Consider the following 24,917-nt stretch of genomic DNA (forward strand, 5'->3'; position numbering starts at 1 on the left):
GTCACCGTCTTGGGGAGTGGTACAGGGTATGGATGGTTTCTTTTTTTCCTCCCTCAACATGACTCCCCTGCAATCAATCGAACCATCAACTGCAGTCAAATAATTCAACAAATAATTCATCAGTCCAACCTGCCGATACCCATGTCTCAGCATTAGAACTGTTTCATTGCCCGCTCGCATCCTCAGCCGCAAACATGACCCGACCAGTACCATCACTTCCAGACGCGGTGAAATATCGCAGCGGGTGAGGCAGCATGTACCAAGACTTGCGCGTCTCGGCCGAAAGCAATCTCAATCGCCAAACTTGCAGATGTGTTGATCGGGTTCGTCATGGCATGTTTCAGTCCATTCCGCTACACGTTTCGCCAAGAAATGACAGTGATTATGGTCGCGACTGGCCAACTCATGTCTTTTACTCCATGTTTTTTCAGTCGTGTCTTACCGGCTGTCTCTGGTATGTTGTGTTGCTACAGCGTTGAGGTCAACCACCTACGCAATCAATCCAGCCAGGAATTCAGTCATTTGGTAGGAACAATTGATGACAAGAAAAAAGGAAATTAATTTGGCGATACCAGTATCACCCATTGCTTGACTACAGCCGTGGATCCAATCTACCGACCAGAGACGTTGTTCTGCTGTGAATCACTCTTGGCGCAGCTGACTCTACCTACAACTTGGATACGCCCGTAAGGCTTGAAGCAATTGCCAAGAGCGTTGAATCCGGCAAACCCAAGGGCCTGGAAATGGCAAATGACAGTTGGTCAATGTCCCCAGGGGAGCGCTGCGCTTTGACTTGGGTTAGCTATCCCTTGACGTGGATTGCGACGCCTGCGATTAAACTGCGACCAGCCCAAAAAAAGAATGGACTTGTTTTATCTCCATTTCTGAATTCAGACTTTTGCGTCTTTTCGTTCTTGTCATGGTGAGACACTGTGATTGACCACCACCATTTGATTGGTCAACAGGGAGTAAAACTGGTGCTGCCCTGCATGATCTAGCGATGCCTTCAAGGAATGCTTTTTGCATGCAGGAGAGCATTGAGATTCCAAGGGGAAATTCCCAATGAGTGAAAAATACACACACGAGTCTGGATCCTCAGTTGACCGATTCTTGTATATAACTTGGACAAACTTCCTTCCCAAGTCCTTCTCATCTCATCCTCACTCTCTCATCTTCCCATCGAGGACCAGGTCATTCTTTTGCAACAACAACAATCACATTCGCTTTTTGCACCGCTTTCGACTCACTCAATCCGCTCGTTTTCTTGGATCACATTTTGAATCTTCTCCCAGCTCAAGCTCCAATCAAAAATGCGTTTCGCTCCCGGCTTGCTCTTGGCCTTGGCCTCGAGTGCCACCGCCCAGCGGTTCACCAACTCTAGTATTCCTGCTACCGGGTCTGCTACTGAATCTGCTACCGGCACCACCACCTCTCTCTCGCCCACTGACACTGTGGTGCCTCCTCAGCCCCTGGACCTCGGTTCTGCTAACCTTGGTCCTGGCGCTTCCTTCGTCAACAGGCCTGATGGCACTATCGCCATTGCTCTTTTTGCTGGACCCAATGGTATTGCCTCATTCTCCATTGGCATTCCCGACGATGTCTTTAGCAACTTCCCTATTGGAAATTTATTTATCATCTTGTGGGAAATCCTTGTTGAATTGGCTGAGAATGCCCGCAAGCGTGCCGCCACTGACTGCACCCTGGATGTCACTGTCGACGGCGTCAATGTCTTCATGGAGGATCTCATGACCAGCAGCGGCTATGTTGATAAATCCAGCAAAGGCACTCCTGCTGGTGACAAGCCTCCCCAGATCGAATTCGTTCAGTCTTGTGGTGACAACCCTGCTCAAGCCACCATTGCCAACGTCAAGGTCGGCTCTGGCGATGGAGATGGTGGTAACGGTGGTGGTAATGGCGGCGGTAACCCCACCGGCACCGACACCGACACCACCATCCCTACCGGTACCGACGCTGCGACCAACACCAACGCTGAGGGTGCTACTACCAACTCCGAGGGCGAGACCATTATTCCTACCGAGACTGCTACCGACGTCAACACCAACTCTGAGGGTGCTACTACCAACTCCGAGGGCGAGACCATTATTCCTACCGAGACTGCTACTGACGTCAACACCAACTCTGAGGGTGCTACTACCAACTCCGAGGGCGAGACTATTATTCCTACCGAGACTGCTACCGACGTCAACACCAACTCTGAGGGTGCCACCACCAACTCCGAGGGCGAGACCATCACTGCTACCGGCACTGAGACCGCTCCCACCTCCACTGCTACCTCTGCTGCTGGCTTCCCTGGCGCCATTGGCAACTTTGCTTTCTTCGGTTGTGTCGGTTCCACCGGCGGTTTCCCTACTTTTGAGCTCATTGAGTCCTCTGCCTCCATGGACCTCGACCGTTGCGCCCAACTTTGCGAGGGCCGCAGCTACTTTGGTGTTCACGACAATGACTGCTACGCTGGTGACGAGATCAACGATGACAATACTGAGCGCGTCAACTCTGACCTCTGCGACATTGAGTGCCCTGGTGATGACTCCGAGTTCTGCGGTGGTGATGCTCCTCTTGCTCGCCGCAGCCGTCTCAGCCGCCGCCAAGCTATCTCCAACACCATTCTCCTCACCGTCTACGTCTCTCTCGGCGGCGCTGATGTTACTCTCACCAACGTCCTCACTGCCACCGTGACCGACCAGTCCACCATCACCACCACTTTCACCACCACCATCGAGGGCGCCTCCACCACCGAGACCCAGACCGTCACCGCCATCTACGAGTGCTACAACGGACAGTGCTACCCCGACACCGGCAAGGGCGGACGCATCGTCTACATCTTCAAGCCCTACCCCGGCGAGGACTGCGACGGCCAGTACGTCTACATCTCCGAGGCTTGCTCCTGCAAGGGCGGTTCTCAATACGTCCCCAAGTACTGCTCCAACGGTGACTGCCACGGTCTTACCGTCTACAAGCCTGAGCAGTGTGATGACTGGTACAACTACGACGTCTGCTACACTCCTGCTGACTGCGACACTTGCGAGCACGGCCAAGTTATCTACAAGCCTTGGGAGAACAGCTACGGTACCCCCGACCACCCCAAGGTTCCTGAGCTCCCTGTCTGCTCTTCTTCTGGCTGCCCCGAGACCGAGCATGGTTCCAAGCCCGCTCCTCCTTGCTATGGTGATCACTGTGAGGAATCCGGTTCCAAGCCTGCTCCTCCTTGCACCGGCGACCACTGCGATGAGTCTGGATCCAAGCCCGCTCCTCCTTGCTACGGTGATCACTGTGAGGAGTCTGGCTCCAAGCCTGCTCCCCCTTGCACTGGTGACAACTGTGGAGAGTCAGGCTCCAAGCCCGCTCCTCCCTCCGGCGGTTCCTCCGACTCTGGCTCCAAGCCCGCTCCTCCCTCCGGCGGTTCCTCCGACTCCGGCTCCAAGCCTGCTCCTCCTTCCGGTGGCTCTTCCGACTCCGGCTCCAAGGGCGAGGCTCCTTGCTCCGGCGACCACTGCGAGCCCACCATTGTCAGCTCCGCTGGCAAGCAGGCTGTCGGCGGCCTTGCCCTCCTCGCTGCCGTTGCTGCTGCTCTTCTCTAAGCGCTTGTGCATTGCATCACAGCTTAGTATCATTTTTTTCTCTTCTTGTTCTGCCCTTTTCTCTTTGGGAAGATGGATAGATCTGCATTGCATATAAGTGGTTTGTAGTTGGAATGAAAAACACATTTTTGGAGCAGGTTTTTGGGAGGTTTCTATGGGAGGGAATAATTGGGAATAGCCTACTCAATCTAATACTTTTTGCAACTTTTTCTGGCGACTTATGACTTTGATTTGTGACTTTGGTGAATGGTTTCTTTCCTCATAATTGAGTGAGCTCTTTCTTCTTTCTTGATCTTTTGATGTGTGCGCTTGGTCTCTCTCATCTCTCTCATGTCAAATTCAGTGAAGCACATGACCAAAGCAGATTTGGGTTAATTGACGCTCCAGCAACATGAATCGCATGACAAACGGTGCTACTGATCAATTAACCGTTGCAAAACACGTGTTATATTGCTATAGTTGTTGTTCGTTGAAAGTTGTCAAGTCATCACCACGTAATGATATGCAACTGATGGACCAGCTGCGAGGCTGCACATACAGGAACAATTGGAATCCATGGTGAACACATGCGAAACAGATAAAGCAAATGTGTCTTTCTCGTCCAATCTCAACCCGACACAACAGGCTATCATAACACATTGTTCCAGTCAAGTGCACCTGGCGAAAACAGTCCCAGTAAATTAATCCATGCTACCCACCTTGTCAATCAATTCATCAACACGAAGCGCAGTCGTGTGGCTGAGCTCATCATTATTCAGCAGGTCCTCGGTAGTTTCTCAGAATGAGTTGTTCGCGTCGCAAGCCGGGAGGGTCTGTTCATCCTTGCTGGTTGGATTTCATGCCGGGATCAAAACTCAACCAAGTGCCGGTCCCGATGTTCTGCCGAGAGACGGGTAATAACTACCGGGCTGCCGTCCGTCTCCACAACCACTACCGAGATGCCGTGTCGGACAGAGGTGGGGTACCGGGCATTGCCGCGTTGATCACTTCCGAATATGGTCTCGGCTCGATAGCCGTTGGAAGTCATTCAAACACATTGAGAATTGTGAGGTCAATTCCCCTAACTTACAATCCTCGGTCGCATAATGTGGGCCTCAATCAATTTCTTGAACATGCCGTACATTTCTACAAAAAATTGACCACTAGCAGTGCACGTTAGAAAGTGGTACAGGTAAGGTACTCTGTTCATCTAATGATCATCCAGGCTCATGAATGAATGATACAGAGTTTCGTTTTGCTTGTCATTCAGCCTAGATCAAATGATGATGTGATTGAGACAGTATGGACTGATACTACGCCTTCATCCCGATGCAGTTAATATTCAACTTTCCGGGATATGGTACGCGCGACTAGACAAACATTGACCTCTCATAGTTGAGGACGAAGGCGCAGTGTGGAATGCCGTTGACGTCTTGTGGTCTTATTGGACATGATATTGTTGGTCTTCATGGTGCAGCATTGGTTACTGCTGTCACGGTTGCTGCATCTTGGATAAACTCACTGTAGTCGTCCAACATCGCCCAACAATATCATCAAGTACGAAAGGTGGCGAGAGTAGCATTGAGGTGCTGTCTTGATGACATAGACCTAACTAAAGATTTCGTCATCTCTACTACAACAACAAAGTCACCGGTGTCTTGAGGCAAACATTGCCAGATTCGACTATAATGCGTCTTTTGACTTCCATCTTGGAGTTCTAGAAACCAAGACCGACTCTTGAAATAGGCAGCTCACTGTTATGTTGGTACTGGTCTTGGATTAGAGAAGCAGTTCGGTCAATGTTACTTGATCTATCATATTGATCACTGAAACTAACCTACGAACTGCGAGGCTTCCTTCAAAATCACAACAATGTACCGTCCATTTCCACGAAATTGAATACTATAATCATCTCGCCACACCAGAGCCAGTCAGGTAACTTAACTATGCGACATTGACCCAGAGGCTGTAACAAATACCAAAGATATCCTGGAAATTAAACCATATTAGCATCAGGACCAAGGTGAGTTCATAGCTTATGTATCACTAATCGCTTCCTTGTATCGTCTAAGTTTTGCTGAGAAATGGAGAGGAGAGCAACGGCGAGATCGAGCTTCATGGTGCCTGAGAGGTCAGTTAGGTGTGATGACGAGTTAAGGTAGCTAAGTGGTCTACTTACCGAAGATGATAGCTAGGAAAGTTGGTAACATGTTTTGGAATCGTAGTTGGTTTGAGCTGATGATGATGAGATGAGTGCTGACAAGACCTGCCCAGGCACGGAATGCACCCTCTTTTATACTTAAAACGTCTCTCATCAAAAACGATCTGTGGTACCGCACTGCTTCTGAGATGACAACTCCATATGCAGTCGCCCAGTCAGACGATCCGAGATGCTCAAAGTCTAGACTCTAACATTCCCAACGTTGCCAGGTATTTTCATGGCGAAGCCGTCCTGTACTGTGGGTCATAAAAGATACATGAGCGCGGCGTCTTGAGTTATCGGAGGAGTCGAACTCTGGCAGTACAAGACGAAGTTAGTTACTCACCTTGAGGTCCATATGATTCTTTCAGGGTGTTTATTGCTGTGCTGCAACGCTTCAAGGCCGATTGTTCTGCAATCCATTGAAGCACGTGACACGCATCCCTACTCAACCCTTTCGCTGTTGAAGTGCTCCGACGAGGCTCAAACACCACCTCTTGATCATGACCAAGTCCCGCGAATGAAGTCAGCAACATGTCTTGAATCTGGCATCTACTGGAGAAAGTTCAGACAGAACTTATCACAAGGTATGCCGATACGATTGAGGCGTCATCGATGAGGCGGTACCCACGTCTGCAATTCCGGCCTCGTCAGTAAACGGCAATTCTGGTCACTTTCGGCGTATGCCATTCATTTCCTTTCTCTTCCCCTCTTCTCTCTCTATTATTATTACAACTCCATTCTTTATTGCGCTCTCTGCTCTATTTCGTGCTTTTCTCTCTGCAGTCTTTATGCCTCGCGCGCGCTCTCTTTCCAGTTCTATTTCCGTACATCGTTCTGCGCTCCTTCGCCGCTTCTGCCCATCATGTCCATTAAGCGAGCTATCGCCGATGCTTTGTCAAACTTCCCCTTTGATTCTGCTGTCGGGTTTCATAACCACAGGGCGGGTGAGCGCCCATGCTACTACCGTGTTGTGTCCCTCCGCCGCGATCATCGATCTGTGTGCCTCATCGACAAGTCACCGAACCGGTGCATTATTTGTGCCCGTGGTCATAAAAGAGTGTTGTGCTGTGAGTTCGTCATTCCTTTGGTAATCCCTCGCCAACTGTTTACCAGATCCCTGAGGAGCTTCTTGGTGCTGCTCAGTTTATCGTTAATGAGTGGCATGATGTTATGCAGCATGAACGTGCTGGCGGCTAGTCGCCGCTACAGCGTTTTCATGTCAACCATGGCATGCAAGAATGCATCTCGGCTTTTATCTCAACCTACGAGGTAATGATTAACCACTGCCGTACCACGTCGTCCAATCGCACTTGTATCACCTCGGTCATTCAGGCCCAAGAGTTATCTGCCCAGCGGGGCATTCTTGCTCTCTTTTACCGGGTTCTTGTGAGTTGGCCGATTCCCTGCCAACCCTTCGATGCTAACAGTTTTATTTTACAGGCTGGGGAGACCCATACCGCTGCTGAGGTCGAGGGAAATTTAGAGGCTGTTGTCCCTGTGCGCGTCCTTGGCGCTGGTTCAATTCGCCGTGGTGCTACTCAGGCTGCCCCTGGCAGCAATAACGCCGCTGCTGATAATCGCAGTGAGGAGCGTGAGGAGCGCGAGGAGGAGTGAGGTTATTGTGGCGCCGAGTGTTCGCCTATCTTGTTTCATTTTGGGTGTTGTGCTGTTCTATCTCTGTGTTGTTTCTAATTAATTGTCTACTGAATGGATTGGCGGCTCCCTGTTGCAAGGCTGTATCAGTTTACTTATCTTACTACTTGCCTGTATTTAAAACGATCAGTACAGAACCAATAAACAGCTTGTTATATACGCTCACTCCCTCACAACAGTACAGGTAAACTCGATCAAAACCTCGATTGACTACCACTATCCTATTCTGATATCTCAACTTCAGACACAAGCTCAAAAACTATCTCAAAGGTCGTTGGCAAAGAAAACAGGCTTGGCAGGATGACGGTTAACCCTCAAACTTAGCGCATCAGGTCTCGCATAATGTCCCACGATATCCAAGTTCTGCTTCGCCTTGTACTTATCCTCCAAGTCGATATCCGCATATACAATCCCTTCAACACCCGGATCCAACGCCTTGACAAGCTCCTTTCCAAAAGGCGAGAAAATCATCGTAAACCCACCTCCACCATTCTTGGTATAGTCAAACCCCTTGACGTTTGCCTTTTCGAAGTTCTCCGCCGTCAGGATCTGGCTCGACAGAATGACAAAGCAGGCGCCTTCCATGGAAACAATGTGGGAAAAGGCTTTGCAGCAGTTGGGCGTGATGTGGTAGGGCCACTGGTCTGAGTTCTCGGGGAAGATACTTGGCCAGCTAGACACGTGGATGTCAACGTCTTGGGAGTATTCGTAGTATCGGAGGAGTGGTTGGGTGTGTTCCCAGCAGTTGAGGCCTGCGACTTTTCCGAACGTGGTCTGGATGACGTTGTTCAAGGATTCGCCTTGTCCGTCGCCGTAGATGGCGCGCTCGACGTGGGTTGGCTTGATCTTTCGACGATGGAGGACAATGGTACCGGTTTCATCGATGAAAGACTACCAATGTCAGCAAACAATGTAATCATACACAAACTGCGAACTGACCTGTGCAATGTAAAGAGTGCCCCGGTATCTCTCACTGTATCCCAAAACGACAAAAACACCCGCCTCGCGGACAGCAGCTCGGATCTGGTCCATCTCGGGCGACTCCCTCTCAAGGGAGTTTTTGAAGTACTCGTTGATCCAAGCGGCGTTTTCAACAGGCGAGTTGGCCCAGATGCTCCTAGAAATGAATAAGCTGATCTGCCCATGCTCCCACACAAATAACGTACCATGGATAGCCGGGGATGAATACTTCGGGGAAGCCAATCACGTTGGCACCGTTGCTGGCGGCGTCTTGGATGAGACGAATGGATTTCTCAACGCCGCCTTGGAGGTCTTGCCAGACGGGCTCGGCCTGAATGGCGGCGACTTTGAGAGTCTTGGACATGTTGGGGAATGAAAGGGAAGTTGAGGTGGAAGGTGGCGTGTGCTGTCGGTAGTCGGTCTGTTGATGAGTGGTGACTACTACCAGACAGCGGCTGTCACCACTATTTATCTTTGAGATTGAACAATTTCCATGATATGATACATCATATCTGGAAGAATGTTTTCCGGATGCGTAGATCATGGATGTGTGTTATCCGGGTATCAAGTTTCCGTGGCCGGACGAGTGTAACCCGAAATGAACCCCTCCTTGACCCCGACGATTGCCGAGCTATCATCCATGTCTCCAGAAGTGCGGGGGTTAGCTCTGATAGCTGATCTGATGTGCGGGGAACATGCAGATACGAGTATCACGCGACAAGATACATGGGCTTGTGAACGACAACGGATATGCTGATGCGCAATTGAACTCGGTAGTTAAAGTGTACAATCAGTTCTTATTCCGAGAAGCGTCAGGAATCATCATCTTCAACAGACTTGGCATCAACACTGCCTGATAATTATATAATCCCATTCAATGAAAGAAATTAAGAGACGATTCTCCAAAACACTGCCCATACGCCCAAGACTCAAAAATATCATCAAGAGAAATTCCCTGCGCAGTCCCAACATCCTCCACCCGCGCAACCGGCAAGTCGTCCGTCTCATACCGCTCAAACTGCAGCCTACTCTCCTCTGTGATTTCCTGCGCTAGGCCATGAGCCCAAATATCAATCTCCCACTCCGCAGCAAGCGACTGAACAGCCCGGATAGAGCGATTAGCCCAGTTCCAGCTGACGTTCATCTCGTACAGGGATACGATGCAGATACTAAGACATCGCATGGCTTCGGTCCTTCCAATGTCGCCGGAGGATTTGATGTGGAGGAGATGGATTATGGATGCTGTGAAGGCGGGGTGGACTGCTGAGATGGGCATGCATTGCTGAATTTGTTAGTGTTGGAGGTTATATTGGTTGTGGGGAGGGTATTTACCATTGTATAGTTCTTTCGGAAAATCTGCAAGATCCTGGCTATTCTGACGGCGGAGTTTTTGACTGACTGCGAGTGGATGTCTCGACCTTCGGGGTCATAAAAGATGGAGTTCTTGCCAGGGTTGAGGAGTTGGAAGAATGGTCGATGGAGCAGTAGTATGGCGTGATGATACTGTAAACTGAAATGCATGTTAATATAAACAGTATTGTAGAACGGAAACAACGTACTGGAGTTGATACACATATGGAGGAGAGCACTGCAGACTGGAGTTGGAGATCTTCAAGCTCTTTGGTAGTCGATCAAACAACCCCACAGCTTCCAAGTGGGCCTTCATGACTCGATCTTCCCTCTCTTTATCTGTCCACGCATATCTTTGGGCATATCTGTCCTTGGTTGGCTTCAGTGTCGAGATGAATAACCATGTGCACTCACAATTGATCAATGACTTCGGAGGTAACCATCAATACTTCGCAGGTATACATGGCGTTTTCGGTGATGTGAGGGATAGGGTAGGGACTCGTGGATGTCAATTGGTCGTCTGTTAGTAATGGGCTGTGTGGGACGTTTCCCTTTGGTTTTGATGTGGTGATGTTGTATTCCTGGATACTGGCTGGTCTTCCCATTCCAAGGCAATAGAGTCTTGCGGGTGTCAGTGAATGCTGTGTACAATGCTTTAGGGACTTACTTGTCGAGGACGTATATGCCCCAAAACGTAACTGTCCGCGCTTCAACATCATCCTCGGAGATCAAACTCTTGACGGCATACGATGAGCAATCGCAGTGTAAACCCAGATTCATAGCCATTCTCGAGGCCATGCCGATGTACATGAAACCCAACCCTTCATTGTCGATGGACGCCCAGTAAAGACCAAGAAGAGCAGCAGCTTGAACTGTTGATGTCGTCGGGGCGTCATACTCGTGATGCAGCATTGTTTTAGCTTGAGCAGCAAACGCTTCTCCTGCCGTGTTTGCGTCGTATGGATCCGTTCTCAGCTCTGGTCGCCGCGAGTACCTTGAGCAGAATGCCAAGATGGCTGAGAGAAGAAGTGGCGTGCAGTACCGCCCTGCATGGTCAACGTACAAATCACGAACGAATAGTTCTCTCGGGACGATGTACTGCCACGAGTTCTGCCACTTCCAAAAGATGGTGAGAAGCTCGTCGCGGAGTTGATCTGTGGGTTCGAAGAAACCAGGCATTGCCCGTGCTGCTTCGATACCCCGATTCCTCGCCTGCAGTGACGAGGGGATCTTGATAGCATGGTTGGAAATGATGGAGAAATTACTGGAGGCGCCGAAATAGCGCAGCTCTCCGATCTCACCGAGGGTGAAACATCCAAGGGAATTTGTCAGCTCATCCATCTCGTCAGGTGCTGGGTCAACAGGTGCAAGGCTGAACGATGGGTCCGTGGTGGGTGGTACGGCTTCTTCGTCGACGGGACCACAATTATCCATCGAGTCGGGCGACTCGGGATGTTTGGCGTGCATGGCAAGTTGCTTCTCGAGACTTGCAACCCTCGCCTCCAAAGCGGTTATGTATGCATTGGTGTGGCGTCTAAATATGACTGTAAGCATTCAGCCAAGACTTGGGTGGTGGGTGCGATTAACTTCCTGTTGCTCTCAGCTTGGGTGTATTCACAGTCTTGACGTCTGTCACCGCAAGCGCTGCACTGGGGTTGAGTTCCATCGCACTACATGGGGGAAAAGACGAGTCAGAATGTGATGGACATGGGTTATGCCATGCATGGGCTGGTGTTACCTTTGTTCTCTTGACTCTACATCCGTTGCAGGCCACAGATGCCCTCTTTCTGGGGTTTGGGTTCTGTGGGGCTGCTTCAGGCATTGTGAGATTGGTGACAATATGTAAAGGAGGCAATTACGCGTGGGTTTCGAACGTATGACAGAGGGAATTAAAATGGCGAATCCAGAACAAATTCCCCCACAGTTATTTCTAAACGAGGGATCACAGACAAGGAAATGCGCGATAGCTTATCATGGAACAAGGTTCAGGACTAGCATGAATGGAGGTGAACTACTATCAGATCCCCTCACTATTCTAACCTGATTGAGAAGAGAATTGTCATGGCGCTGGGACGAGACTGTCACGTGTCGCGCGTCGTGAAGAGACAACGTCGACATTTGCGCTGCAGTACATAAAATTAAAGAGGCTCAAGAGTATGGTCCGAATGAAATAAACTACATCACTGCAATTGTATTTTTTGCCTCAACCAATGTTTCTTATCGAGGCCAAGTTTACTGTCAAGAGTGAAAACTACAGCCTTCGGCAGTTGAGGCGCTACCCCGCACGCTGGATACTTGTTACCCGCTGGACCCTTGACCGCGCTCCCCAGCTTCAGCGAGTGTTGGTCCAGTAAAAACCGTCATTCCACTGCTCACTCTAACGTGTTGAATTAATACTTGACTACGGAGTACACTTCGTAGTAAACAAACAGTCATTCTCGTAATACCGCAATCCCAATACGTAAATTATTATTTTTTTTAATTTTTTTTTCTATTGATACAAAATACAGCCCTATCAAATCTACCACTCTATCGGCTTAGACTCTATTGGCTCATCGAAAAACGACGGCAGCTTTGAACCTACAGTTGATTCAACCTTGAAGAACTGACCCTTGTCAAGCTTCAAGAAGCCTGTGCTCTCATAACATCCCACGTACTCGGCGTCAATCTCGTCCTTCTTGAGAATTCCCAGGTCCACCCACAGCAGCAAATCTCCGCCTTCCATCTCTCCTCCTGGTCCGTACGCCTTCATGAAATTGCGGCGAAGCTTGACGTGGGTTTTGTCGTACCGGCCTAGGTGTTCCATCTTGGAGATGTCCTGCCAGATCAGGATCTGCGCTTGGTGCACGTAGTCTAAACCGGGGAAGATGCCGTTGACTGGACCGTTTGTTGCTCCAAGCTTCTTCTCCCCCGCAAATCCGTGACATGCCCTCGCGATCACCATGCCTTGCTCATGGCCTGCTGTAACAACATTGGTAACCCATTGCTTCGTCAACCCATCAAAGTTTTCGTTCCAGTACTCGCGTTCTCGTTCCGCCATATCAGCATAGTGCTGACCTTCCACCACCATGCAGAGATTATCAGGAAAGTCGGTGATCCTGACTCTTCCAGGCCGGATCTTGTCTGCAGGTACCGACTGGTCCGCATACGTCGGAATTGGAGAGCTGAACATGTCTCCTTCAAAGTCTGGCGTCATTCGAGAACGGTAAGCTCCCCAATACCCGGTCTTGGTGGTGAGGGGTATCAAGCTCCCGCAATGACCAAACCCATACGCATCCTTGCCCGTCCCTTCGTACATGGCCCGCGTAGCAGGAAGACTAAACGTTTCTCTCCAAAAACCCGCGTCATCAGGTAGTGACGCCCAGAAATATACAGTGTCATCTTTCTCCCACCACTGCTTGAACTTTTGGGGCGACTCCCAGTAGCTCATCCAGATCTTGGAAGGAACATCGTTTTGCTCGAGGTGTTCAACGTGGATGGCGGCGCTATCGATCAGCTTGTCAAAGCGACAAATGAGCTCTGTCTTCTCAACGCTTGGTGCCTCAGCGTGGTATTGGCAGCCAAAGACGGAGACGGTGAAGTGGTGAGACGTGGGGAAACGTGACCGAAGCATTCTGAGTTGTTGTTTTTCGTGTAGAGACTATGTGTACAGACGGAACAGACCCTGATCTTCAGACAAGAACCGAATATTACTGACTTTAAATAACCTCAGTAACGGTAATCTGTAACTGTTGGTTAATGTTGAGATTCACCGCCTCTAAACGCCGCCGGGTGCGGATGCTTGTTATCCTAAACTCTAAATAACGGGATTTTGTCAACATTCAACCAACTCACGAGCCTGGGTATTAGATATCCGGAGGGAAAGGGTCAGGTGCAATCCACTCTCCGTCGGATCGCCAGGAGGGGACCAATTGAGAAAATTGTTTACTAAGTATTTCCCCTCGAATAACTGGGGGGTGTGACGTGACTGTGGGAAACCGTTGTCTCAGTGAGTGGTGTTCGGCCCTGACAACTCGAAATTTCGGGGGATTTGACTCTAGCAGCACTGATTATTGCGGCTGACAGATCTGGTATGAGCTAAAATGTTGTAAATTGGTGGTAATGACTTAGAGGCACGTTCTATGAGCTAGTGCCCATGAGCGGTGTTGCTGGTGGTACCTCTATTCTGACGACAAATGACATCTAGAGCAATGCAATTGGAGCCAACAGCTCTGTTTGGCCATGTGCAGGTCACACCTCTGCAAAGTCCAATTTGTGATATCACATCTGCAATGCGTATAGGCAAATTGTGATTGCATCTAGAGTTACTGCAAAGACTGGCTAGTCAACCGATGGGAGTCTAGTCATGCCATTTTAAAAACCCATTCGCGCTGATATTTCGACGGCATTGTATTAGCTATGCTTTATCATGCCTAACTTAATTTAAGGAATACCGTATTGTGGCGCTCTGTATTACGAAGATCGATGGTGTGCGCCACAAACCCCAGCTTACTCACTCAAGTCATGCCCAGATTTGTCTAGACAGAAACCAGGTATTACGAGACTTGAAGTGATGTTTTGATCCATTGGCTCGAGTAGCTGGGTCAGTGAGATGTTATTTTGCAAGGATTCTCATCTTATATAGACTCTGTGTTGAAGGAATACCGAATATAATAGAATATGCAACTGGCTGTTATTTAATACGTTTAGCCTTCCTTTACTTATACAAATGTCGTCCTCCAGTTTCAACGTGCTTTATGGCACTGGTTCCATGATGATAACGATGCTGCATGGCCTGGCCGTTGAGAACTTGTTGTCGACGGATGTTAGTACAGTCTCTGCCATGCTTCTGAAGCAGATTTACTTTAATCCTCAATGATTAGTGTTGGCAGTACGAAACTTCCATCGTAACTAATCCCACACCTTTTTTGTGCTTGAGGTATATCTGCTCTGCGCATAGACAGGCTTGATAGAAGGCAACGAACTTACCAGCGCCATCCTCTGGGGTCTAATCTGTTGCTGCACATGCAGTGTAACTTCGATATATCTCGCATCGTATTAGGCTCAGGGCATGTACACCTAGCTCAAGTCATTGCAAACACCTTTCCGTTTCTTAAGTCCCTAATTGTCACCTGTATCGCGTCAGGATGTCTAGTCTCAGCATGTCGAGGTGCATTGCACAACAAACGGAGGGACTAGACAGCCGCGCAACAGACGCGACAATACATCGCTTTCCTTGAAATAGCCATCACCAGCTAATAAATACAGTGTTCAGAAAAAGGGTTGTACTATTAGGTCGTCGGATTGGCAGATCCCGACGCGTCGTCTGCCTCACTTTCCGTCATTGTAGCTGCGCCGAAGAAGGCTAGCTGTACACCCGACAGAAACCCGACCCGAGCTACTGTGGACCTTTCTGTACACTGATCCCGTTTCGGCGCATGCGTCTGTTCATCTTGCATGACTGTCGATTGGCTCTGTCCCTGAGTTACATTGGCACAGAGAGGCCCGAGCCGAGCCGGTAGACGCGTCGCTTTGCATGGAGACTGCATTGGACGCGCCCAGTACGTGTTAAATGGTGTCAGACATGGGAATACATGGTCAGCTTAGGTATACAGCATCAAATCATCGATTGCTCCAGCTCTAGCATTTAATGCTTGAGCAACCAAGATCTCGCTTTGCGCGAATAATGGTACATTAATTGGGTTACCAACGGCCCATACGCGTTCAATTGACTAGCGCAATTAATTAAATACAGAAATCACCACGGGAAATAAAATGCAAGCCACAGATACGCGTGTAAAAACCGCCGTCGACTTAACCAGCTACTGTGTGCCAACATCAGATTTTATACAGGTCGGGTTTGCGACAACTGTCGGTCAATTGAAGGAGTGGGACGAGGCTGTCCAAGTCGGGCTGCGCAATGACCAGACGAACCAACCCCAAGGATCAAGACTACAAATGGCGATTAAGGGTCCTCGCTTCCAGAACATTGACCATGCGGGCCTCTAGATGACGTGACTTTGTTTCGATCAAGGTCACAATCATGGGAGAGGAAAATGTCGAGACCCGCTGACGGCTTCACGTATGGAGACAGTGGAAACGTTGATGGGCACGGTCGCAAGGTCAGGGTCAGGGTCAAGCACAGTCAATCCATGTGACAACATCAATTAAATACGTATTAAAATAAAAATGTCCAATTGTTTTATCGCCAACTGTGCGTGTATACATAACTTCAGAAACCCCCTTCCTAATTATTGACTTGTAGAATGATGGAAACCGCAGAGAAAAGACGCAACCCCGATGGATGGATCGCTTACAGCTGGAAAATACCAGCAGCGAAAGAGGAAAAGAGAAGAGCACCGACAGCAAGGCCGACGGTGTTCATTCCGCTCTTGGGTGCCAAAGAAGGCGCAGCGTTACCAGTCTCGGAGGAAGTCTCGCTGCTTGAAGAAGCAGTGCCGGTAGCTGTGCCAGTGGAAGCAGCAGAAGAGCTATCCTTGTCATCACCATCCTTATCATCATCGTCATTGCTGGAAACAACGCTCGCCTGGGCGGTGGCGGGGACCTCGGCGTCCTTTGTCATTGTGGTCTTGTTGTTTCCGCTGCAGAAGACGTCGGCGTCGGCGGCACCCGCTTTGAAGAGGCAGCTGCTGAGGTCGTCGATGGTCTGGTCGAGGGCGACACAGTAGATACCGCAGTCGTCGTAGTAGCTAACAATCTTTGCGTCGCCACAGCACTTCTCCATCATGGGGAGGTAACGATCCGTGTAGCGGAGCGCGCATGTGTTGTCCTGGTTGGGCTGGTTGTAGAGCTGGGCGGCACAGGCGGTGCTGGCGCCGGCGGCCGCGGCGGAGGAGGTGACGGTGGTGGACATTTTGGCAAGTGATTAATCGCGATGGACGAATTAAATTAAAATGGTAGTATTAAAAAAAAATTGCGATTGTGCAAAATGGAATAACGAATGTCGGTTGGTAATTGGGAATGCGACCGGTGATGGATGAGAAGGAAAAGAGGTAGGGAGAGTAAAGAGGGAAAAAATAAAGCAGAACGCGTAGGCGAGATTTGATGGTTCGCTTCCAGGGTGGTTCCAGGCCTCGGACAGCGCATTAAGGGGGTTAGTCCGGGGTGGTCCAGCCTATCATTGCTCGGGAAAGCGACTCCAAATTTAGAATCCAGTCGCGGCCCCTCGTATCACTTCCAGGATGTGGGAACACGCCAAGGGGGAAAAGGACCCAGTTGCCAGGCAACTTGGGGAAAGGATCAGAGCGTGAGATTTTGGCGCAACGGATGGAAGACGAGTTTGGTTGTCGCGAGACAAAGATAAAGAATATCTGAGATTGTAAAAGGAACTTGAATGAGGTGGATAAATGACTAGATATTGCTGGTGATTGTTCTGGTATATTGTGACGAGCGAGATGCTTCGAGGTTTCAACGTGGAGCTCTTGTCAAAATCGGATCCAACGGGAAATTGGTTGCATTATGCACGGACGTTGGAAAATTGAGTGGCTCCATGCGTCGATTGATTCAACTTTTACAGAGCACGTCGATTCAATAAATGTCTTGAGACAACAACATAAGTAGAATAATGCCAACACATGACAAACAACTTATCAGTTACCGATAAATCGAACGATGGTATAGCGAAAATAAATATCATGCGCATAGTAGACAAATTTGCATCTGTCTTTATGACTAGCCTCTGGATGGAAATTAATTGTGAATAATTGCAGTTTCGTCGCTGTAGGTTAGCAACACAACGAACAAGACCGTGATGATGTCACCAAGTTGTCGATCAATCATACCTCGGCTCAGCATCAGTCCAGTAAACCGCCGCCTTGAGACAAGAACAAACAGGAAGAAAAAAAAAAGCCAATTGATCACGAACCAGTTTATTCATTAGACAAATTGTTTATGATAGTACAGCGACAATAAATTACGTGCGCATGATTGTTGAGCCTGCATTCGTCTCAATCATCTCCAGGTGGAGACTGAGAGGGATTCTGGGTAGCTCGGTAGCTGTGGGTTAGCGACATGAGGAACAAGGACCCCAATGCTCACGCAGCCTGTCAATCGTGTTTTGGTGCACGCAAATTGACAATACAAGCAAGTCACAGAAATTGTGTCAAGGTAATCTTGCAACAGTTTTTCCTTTGTGTTTTTGCAAGGTCTCTTCGTGTCGAAAGGTTGCAATAGCCATTCAGTATCAGCGATAGACTCTCAAAATTATCAAGACGTGTTAATAAACTGGAGCATTAACAATGTCTCTGACTCTGGCTTCAGTATCCGCTCGTATATAAGGGGAGCCATCAACTTGGTGGTGTTAACTCTATCAACCACTCAGGGTATTCTTGGGTAACGTCAAACCCAAGCTACTTGCAAACATAGAACAATTGACTCCAGTACAGTCCGGATAAACTCAGCCTGATAGATTTGAGAGATGTTATGACGAGGTGGCAATACGAACTCAACAGAGGACACGATACCAGGAAGGATTATTGTGTAAGCCGCTATTAGAGCGAATTAAAGTATGTATCTGCTGTGTGTCTTACCAAGTTTCAGCAAATTGCTGTCGGTGAAGTTGTCGTGGCGCTGCTCGTGATTCTCATGGTTGACATCAGGACCTAGACTAACGCACCTCCAAGTTTCGTCTCTGGTGATTCCAGTTTGTAGAACAGAGTATACACTCACAGCCATATCATCCAAGCTAGGCGCTCTCACTCTCTGAAAGTCTCCAACTTGGTCTTCCCATAGTGCAAACTCCAAGCCCAAAGCGTAGCAACAACAAGAATATCACCAAAACTGAAAACAAGACTCCCTCCAAAAACAAACTTGTAATACCACCATGCATTTCCATCATTCAAGTCATCTACCTGACATACGATAGCCCATGGTAGCACATAAAGCAGATTGCTCGCGAGACTCTGGTAAAGATACCACTTCGGACGCGTCGCGAGAAGGATCGTGGCAAGCTGTGTGGACATGGCGTAAAAGACATAACACCAATCGAGACTCCGCCACATGTATGCTGTCACTTCAGCTACCTCGTCTGAGCCGCTGATGTATAACGCAAAGGGCTTGGCGCCGAAGAGAGTCAGGAAGATTGCTATCGGGACTTCAAAGATGATTGCAAATGTCAAAGACCGCAGTGCTGGCTGTACGATACACTGCAAGTCTTTCAGTGAGGCACGGGGTTTTCGTGTGCTGATGTCAACACGTCTCCTCCAATCTCCCCAGTTGTGTCCGATGAACTGTAGCGCGGTGGCCTCCAGCGCTTGCACGGGTACCATGATAAGACCCCAGCGTATGGTGTTGAAGACGCCCCAAGCGGTAGCATACACGGCGCCGAGGGCAACGATGGTGCTGACGAGCCATAGATATAACGCATTCCGAACAGCTGACTCGGTGAAGAATATGATCCCAGGGCGCAGAAGCACCTTGAGACACTCAAAACTTGGCCGTAGTCTTGTGTCTTGGGGATCATGTGGTGTGTGCTTGACAAAAGACCACGTATTGGACCATAAGAAATAAACAAGGCCGGCGAAAGCGGCAACGAGATTGCAGACTAGCTGTATGGTGCCTTGCATGTTGGCAGTGGGTGTGAAGGAACCGACATGGAAGCGGGAGATGATGAGAAAATCGAGAATGATGTTGACAGCAAACTTGACGGTGCTGATGGCCAGGGGAATATCAGGCTTATCCAAAGCTCTCGTCGACGTCGAAACGGCTGTCTCCAACGTCCCAGCCAAGACAGTGAATGAAGTGATGCGTACATAAGTCAGGCTCACATCTCTGACTTCAACTGGAACGAAACTCTTTGAGAAAGAAGACGCAGCGCCTAAGAAGATAATGCTGAGAAGCAAACCGATGGCTGTCTGAAATGCAATCAAAGTATGCGTCAACTGCAGTCGTTTTGCCAGCGACCTCGATGCTTTATCGCCAATGATGACCCAAGCAGCCCGAGGTAATCCTTCATTCACAGCCTCGGAAGCTGTGTTCATGTATGTATACGCATCGGTCAATACAACCATTGACGAGTCAATATTAGCGACCCATAGTTTGGACAGTGTGCCATAGAGAGCGGGGAGAATGAATGATGCAAGGTTGAAGAGTAGGGAGCCCGTGTAGTGTGTACGGTGAAAAGCTGACGGAGAGATGAGGGGGCGGACGCGTCGAGTGATGCTGTTGAAGATCTTCATGCTGATTGAGCCTTGGAGAACATGGGTTTTGATGGAGAAGCGAAATGATGTTACAGCGGGGAAGTTTGTGCTTGTCTGACGTCCATGGGAGGTGCTGGTGTTGCCCTTCTTTAGTGGTCGGCCTCCCACATGAGCAGCGAAACCACAAACGGTAAAAGGAAAAGGAAAAGGAAAATCATTTCTTGCGAGATGAGATTGGTTTAGTACAGGTAACGGAAAATGTCAATTGAAAAGCTCCTGGTAAGTCTGAAAGATTGTGTCTGATTGAGCGCACAAAAATAAAGAGATCCAATTGTTGAAGCTGCAGAGACTAGGTGATTAATTTTATCTCTTGTTTCTTTGGTGGACATCTTCTCTCATCTGCAAAGAGCTGAAACGTCTACCATGTTGTTGATTATGAATCTTCGGTCGATTGATCTTTTACCTTTTGTCTTGTGCATTAGTGTTGAAACGTGAAACAGTAAAAGAACCTTTGTCAATTGGCAAGTAGTCGTAGAACCTGTCAAACATCCATAACCTACACGAGTTCAACAGGAAATCCATTCTCAACTGGTCGCTTCAAGACTACAGCATCATCGCCCGCTCACTGTATATCCATGATTTCATGTCACAGCTCTCGGACAGGCTACTGAGATCCTTGGCGAACCTCCACTGCCAGATCAAGTAATGTGCTCGAACTGGGTAAGTGCTTGGATCGTCGAAGGATTTACATATGCTTTCTTGGTGTCCGTTTCACGACTATATGATTCTTTGGCCTTTTGATCCCCATTCAGTAGGACTCATTTGTCTGTAATGATATCGAGAACACGCTTTTGTTAGGATGGCGACCGTGGACTGTTTTGAGGGTCGTTTTCCCGTAGGACAGTAAATTGGAAGAGGAAGTTACACTATACACTTGAAATTGGTCACAGAGAGTAAGCCAGCTACAGCAGAGTCTTGGTAAGGTAACTTAACTATCCGGTGATTTACCAGAGGGTCAAGTAAATTAATAATAGCCTCTCCTTAGCCTCTATATCCTTCATCATCTGGGCTAGATGATATCTTGAAGTGATTAAAACGATAAGGCCCGACAACATGCCTTAGTCGGCTTACTCCCCTTAGCCAGCTTCTCAGAAATATATGGCAGTTCCCCAAATTCGAGGGGCTATTATGTGTAAGAATATGTACCATGTCTCCTTCATATCATCTCACTCACTAACAGTTCATTTCTACCAACCACCTCATCAGAAAGTGAATTGATTCCCTCTAGTCAGACCATGAAGAACTGCGCTTTGCTTGCCCCCGCCTTTGCCTTCTGTGTTCTGCCCCAGCAGGATGTAGTTGAGTGCCATCGCGAAATGTTTCTAGACTAGAATGACCGCAAGTTTTCCGAATCGATCAAGTCCCAACTTGGTAGCAAGTGACCGGTCCTGGGATTTGCTGGGCTGAACCACTGACAGGTCCCGGGAGGTCATTTGGAACTTCGGTTGTAACACGGACATCGAAAGTTTGTGCTTGATCCTCCACCAGGGCGCAATCCAGGTTGCTCAGTGTCTTACTTGTAGCCCATGGGTTGGCTCCTCTGAGGGAGAAATGGTGACTTCCAGGACAATCCGAGAGTCAGTGCAGATGAGATGACTTCGAAGTTAGCTACACTGACGAACCCAATAAACAATTTGAGATCATTCGCTACAAGGTTACTTTCGGCCGTGTTCGTCGTTCCATGCGTTTGGCGAGAAGGACTGTTCTATGGCCGAGCATGACCGCCTGTTCGGAAAGAACCGAGATGATGTCTTCTTCAAGGTTCTTGATCAACGCGACAACAAGGTCCGCAGGTGGCAGAGTCACACGTGGACTAACCTTGTTATCGACAAGGCATCATCAAGCCCAGTGAGCGTCGGCGTGTCAAAACCATCTAGCCTGCGCTCGGAATTGACTTGATCTGGGAGGTGTATTTGGAAAACAGCATCGATTTCAGCGCCACTGGTAGTGTTTCTGCTGGTCTTCCAATATCCTCAATGCTCTTATGATCAGAGCTAGCTATATGGAGACCGTTGGTGCTGGTAGTTCAATGCCAATGTCTACTGTTCACCCATCTACTTTATGTTCGAGGGTATCTCCACCCGTCAAGATAGGACCCATGAGATAAGGAATCTTCAGAAGGTGGAGAGTATGCCTGAAGGAAGTTTTGTCTCTGAACGTGTGATTACTGCTTATTCCAAAATAGAGGAACGGAGACACTTGGAACGTTAAGCATCTGGCTCTACGGAAGTTATAGACAAGGTAGTAGAGATTTGCAGACTTGAAGGCCTTCAATATGGACTTTCTTGTCGTTTTAAGCTCCATAATCTGGTGTTTGCTGGCATGGTGTCGACAAGTCATCTGAGCAAAGACTATAGTCATTGGTAAACATGATAATTTGGACAACACAGTAGTTGAGTGTTGGAGATGGACGGAATGAGCAATTATGATTATGAGTATTCACTATCAAAGAACAGAGATCGCGGCTTTGTTGACTCGTAAGACAATATCCTAGAGGTTTAGTAACGGCCAGAGGGTTTGCAAGCCCCCATCGTTCAATTCAAGACTCTCAAAGTGTACTCACTGTGCATCTATCTCCCAGTGTTCGAGTAGCCGACAAAAGTGAAACAAAGCCTTGACGGGGTATTTGGCTTTGTCTAATAAGTCAAATTAAATAGAGATACATCTCTTCCCTTGTCATCAGGATGAGGACGCGACATGGAAACCTTATCCTGCGCCCAGACTGGAGTGAAATAACACAGGAACATATTTCGGAGCTGGTCATTGTTGGCTGAGTTTGAGATATTCAAGTGTTGTACATATATGCGACCTTGGTTGCAAAAGATGTCAGTTTATTATAAGTTTCTCACTGCTTGTCAATAAGATATACCTTTCCGTTTTATCACTTGGCCATCAATTGATGAATTGTAGCAGCAAGTTGGTCAAGTTATTATACCTCTGGCCTTATTTATGGCACAAAATGTGTGCTCATTTGATGATGATGATGAGCGGTAGTGATCTACATACGGAATATGACACATAGTCGAGATTTCCCTCATTCCCTCTTTAACAGTGGAGGAGGTTTTCACGATTGACGAGGCTTTAGTCACGAGGCTAGCTAGAGAGGCTATCATCTGATGGGAAACTCGCAGAGGATAAAAGGGACATAACTGTAGATAGCTTTCAATTTATCATACTCTTTCACCCATTCATATTCGACCTTGCATAACACATGGTATGTCATATGATTAATTATTAGAATGCGAATCTATTGATCTGGCTTCTACCTCGATTGGAGGTTATGTAATAACTATCTTCGTGTTTGAACAGGAGAAATCCATGTGTTGTTAGATTTGGACAGTTACCCTTATTTAGCTCGCGGTCATGTAATTTGATCAAAACACGTGAAACCTCTAGAAGAGACACGAGATTAACTGTAATATCTCAGAAGTGCTAAAACATAAAGATAACAGTAGTCAGAACAAATGATCGGCGTTCCTGATGTTGAAGCAGAACTGATCATGACTATTTTGGATGCGATGGAATTTTCGATGCGCGTCTTCCAAACCCGTTTCCTAGTTGTCTGCTGCTGAGCGAACTGTTTGAGTTGGCTGTGCACCTACAGAGGTATGACACCAAGATATGGGTATTTGCGAGATGTAACATGATCTCTGAGTCCCTATTAGAGATTCCCTTCGTGCGGCCGACGTACCTGAAGATCTTACGATAGACAAAACCATCCACCGAAGCAAACTGAACCAGCCCAAGTAAAACACAAGTCTGAATGACAGCCAACCATCATACATCACAATGCAAAGGTGTCACGAGATTGCAGGAAACTTTCTCACAAAGGCAGGGAACGTGATAAGACAAACCTTTGAAGAAGTGTCATCACGCAGGGAATTCTGCCTAACCGCATCCGTCCACAATTGACTGGCGATTTCAATGAGACCAACGTCTTCTCCCTGCTCAATGTTGGAATCACCAACAGCGCCTTGTGTTATTTGATCCGTGGCGGCAACGTTCCAACTCTCAGACTCGACCCTCCGACCATTGTCTGTAACGATTACCGTAATACCAGAGTTGCCACCGAGTTCGAGGCAAATCTTCACTGTGTAGTAGGGAATATTGCTTAAAGGATAAAGAGATAGGTCGTTTCGACAATATGTAACCCACCGTGAACATTTGAGATATTGGCTGAGGGTTTTAGTTTGTGAAAGAAGCTACCGTACATTTCCACGAACTTGATCGAAGTCTGCATCAAGCCTGATGCAGATAATCGAGTCATACTGTGTCAACCTGTAAGAGTATAATGGAGTGACTGAGTTGCGACCAATCAGCGATCTGTTGCCGGAATATCTTCGGGTAGTCACCTTAAAAAAGTCAGGCTCAGAGATCTACTGTTAGATCTCTCAAGTTGAAGTTCAGCAATACAATCAGACCTATCTATCATCTAACCACCCTAACTTAACCCTATCTACTTACACAATCACTTCCGTATATTATCCAGACCTAATAATAAATGAAAGAAAGGCTGTGGCTCATTTGTCTAACCGCCGGATAATCATCGGATCGTTGACTTACCCTACCCATACCCCGCTTCGGCAACACGGGAGATGTAGGTAGTGGGGTCTTGGGAGGGGTGGGTCTGTATCGGGACCCCGCATCACTCAAAGAGTGGAGTCAACTTACAGGGTGGGGCATGGGTTAGGGTACTTGGCTATCCGATGATTAGCCAGAGAGCAAGCAGATAAATCATGGCCTCTCTCTTCTTTATTACTCGCCTGGATATTGCATTGTAGTGATTAGTATAGCAAGACATATCAATATGCGTTAGTTGCCTTACTTCCGTCGACCAACTCCTTGTAATCCTATTGTACTTCCCTATGGGTTATAGTTCTTGCAAGTAGATCATGTGAATCCTCAATTTAGAGAATCAGATCACTGACACTAGAAGACTTGGCCACCATGACTTGAATTTTGTACCTGACTTATAGA

The 24,917-nt window shown here is 48.1% G+C and overlaps 11 protein-coding genes across 11 annotated transcripts; 4 read left to right on the plus strand and 7 right to left on the minus strand.

Moving 5' to 3' along the window:
- Positions 1-1,310: 1,310 nt before the first annotated feature.
- FGSG_06479 (uncharacterized protein) lies at positions 1,311-3,599 on the plus strand (the record flags this gene model as incomplete). Its single annotated transcript, XM_011327778.1, has 1 exon — positions 1,311-3,599. The coding sequence occupies one exon, from the start codon at positions 1,311-1,313 to the stop codon at positions 3,597-3,599; it is 2,289 nt and encodes a 762-aa protein (XP_011326080.1).
- An 838-nt stretch (positions 3,600-4,437) lies between these two features.
- On the plus strand, positions 4,438-4,758 carry FGSG_12924 (uncharacterized protein; the record flags this gene model as incomplete). Its single annotated transcript, XM_011327779.1, has 1 exon — positions 4,438-4,758. The coding sequence occupies one exon, from the start codon at positions 4,438-4,440 to the stop codon at positions 4,756-4,758; it is 321 nt and encodes a 106-aa protein (XP_011326081.1).
- A 1,378-nt stretch (positions 4,759-6,136) lies between these two features.
- FGSG_12925 (uncharacterized protein) lies at positions 6,137-7,395 on the plus strand (the record flags this gene model as incomplete). The annotated part of the gene is made up of 4 exons (XM_011327780.1): positions 6,137-6,365; positions 6,565-6,848; positions 6,991-7,167; positions 7,222-7,395. The coding sequence occupies 4 exons, from the start codon at positions 6,137-6,139 to the stop codon at positions 7,393-7,395; spliced, it is 864 nt and encodes a 287-aa protein (XP_011326082.1).
- Positions 7,396-7,658: 263 nt separating this feature from the next.
- FGSG_06480 (uncharacterized protein) lies at positions 7,659-8,803 on the minus strand. Its single transcript, XM_011327781.1, has 3 exons — positions 8,601-8,803; positions 8,374-8,551; positions 7,659-8,325 (listed from the first exon to the last, which is right to left on the minus strand). The coding sequence occupies exons 1-3, from the start codon at positions 8,756-8,758 to the stop codon at positions 7,699-7,701; spliced, it is 963 nt and encodes a 320-aa protein (XP_011326083.1). The 5' UTR covers positions 8,759-8,803; the 3' UTR covers positions 7,659-7,698.
- A 465-nt stretch (positions 8,804-9,268) lies between these two features.
- FGSG_12926 (uncharacterized protein) lies at positions 9,269-10,060 on the minus strand (the record flags this gene model as incomplete). The annotated part of the gene is made up of 3 exons (XM_011327782.1): positions 9,269-9,676; positions 9,775-9,904; positions 9,954-10,060. The coding sequence occupies 3 exons, from the start codon at positions 10,058-10,060 to the stop codon at positions 9,269-9,271; spliced, it is 645 nt and encodes a 214-aa protein (XP_011326084.1).
- Positions 10,061-10,407: 347 nt separating this feature from the next.
- FGSG_12927 (uncharacterized protein) lies at positions 10,408-11,211 on the minus strand (the record flags this gene model as incomplete). Its single annotated transcript, XM_011327783.1, has 1 exon — positions 10,408-11,211. The coding sequence occupies one exon, from the start codon at positions 11,209-11,211 to the stop codon at positions 10,408-10,410; it is 804 nt and encodes a 267-aa protein (XP_011326085.1).
- Positions 11,212-12,265: 1,054 nt separating this feature from the next.
- On the minus strand, positions 12,266-13,357 carry FGSG_06482 (uncharacterized protein; the record flags this gene model as incomplete). Its single annotated transcript, XM_011327784.1, has 1 exon — positions 12,266-13,357. The coding sequence occupies one exon, from the start codon at positions 13,355-13,357 to the stop codon at positions 12,266-12,268; it is 1,092 nt and encodes a 363-aa protein (XP_011326086.1).
- A 2,522-nt stretch (positions 13,358-15,879) lies between these two features.
- On the minus strand, positions 15,880-16,729 carry FGSG_06483 (uncharacterized protein). The gene has a single exon (XM_011327785.1). The coding sequence runs from the start codon at positions 16,595-16,597 to the stop codon at positions 16,037-16,039; it is 561 nt and encodes a 186-aa protein (XP_011326087.1). The 5' UTR covers positions 16,598-16,729; the 3' UTR covers positions 15,880-16,036.
- Positions 16,730-17,694: 965 nt separating this feature from the next.
- FGSG_06484 (uncharacterized protein) lies at positions 17,695-19,919 on the minus strand (the record flags this gene model as incomplete). Its single annotated transcript, XM_011327786.1, has 4 exons — positions 17,695-17,786; positions 18,273-18,289; positions 18,359-18,480; positions 18,603-19,919. The coding sequence occupies 4 exons, from the start codon at positions 19,917-19,919 to the stop codon at positions 17,695-17,697; spliced, it is 1,548 nt and encodes a 515-aa protein (XP_011326088.1).
- A 666-nt stretch (positions 19,920-20,585) lies between these two features.
- On the plus strand, positions 20,586-22,151 carry FGSG_12928 (uncharacterized protein; the record flags this gene model as incomplete). Its single annotated transcript, XM_011327787.1, has 5 exons — positions 20,586-20,600; positions 20,831-20,858; positions 21,580-21,788; positions 21,966-22,068; positions 22,126-22,151. The coding sequence occupies 5 exons, from the start codon at positions 20,586-20,588 to the stop codon at positions 22,149-22,151; spliced, it is 381 nt and encodes a 126-aa protein (XP_011326089.1).
- Positions 22,152-23,332: 1,181 nt separating this feature from the next.
- Positions 23,333-24,889, minus strand: FGSG_06485 (uncharacterized protein; the record flags this gene model as incomplete). Its single annotated transcript, XM_011327788.1, has 9 exons — positions 23,333-23,372; positions 23,632-23,699; positions 23,795-24,025; positions 24,152-24,292; positions 24,405-24,431; positions 24,504-24,567; positions 24,612-24,639; positions 24,766-24,790; positions 24,869-24,889. The coding sequence occupies 9 exons, from the start codon at positions 24,887-24,889 to the stop codon at positions 23,333-23,335; spliced, it is 645 nt and encodes a 214-aa protein (XP_011326090.1).
- Between the last annotated feature and the right edge of the window lie 28 nt (positions 24,890-24,917).

This window comes from Fusarium graminearum, chromosome 4 (assembly GCF_000240135.3).
Source record: "Fusarium graminearum PH-1 chromosome 4, whole genome shotgun sequence".
NCBI classification, from domain to species: domain Eukaryota; kingdom Fungi; phylum Ascomycota; class Sordariomycetes; order Hypocreales; family Nectriaceae; genus Fusarium; species Fusarium graminearum.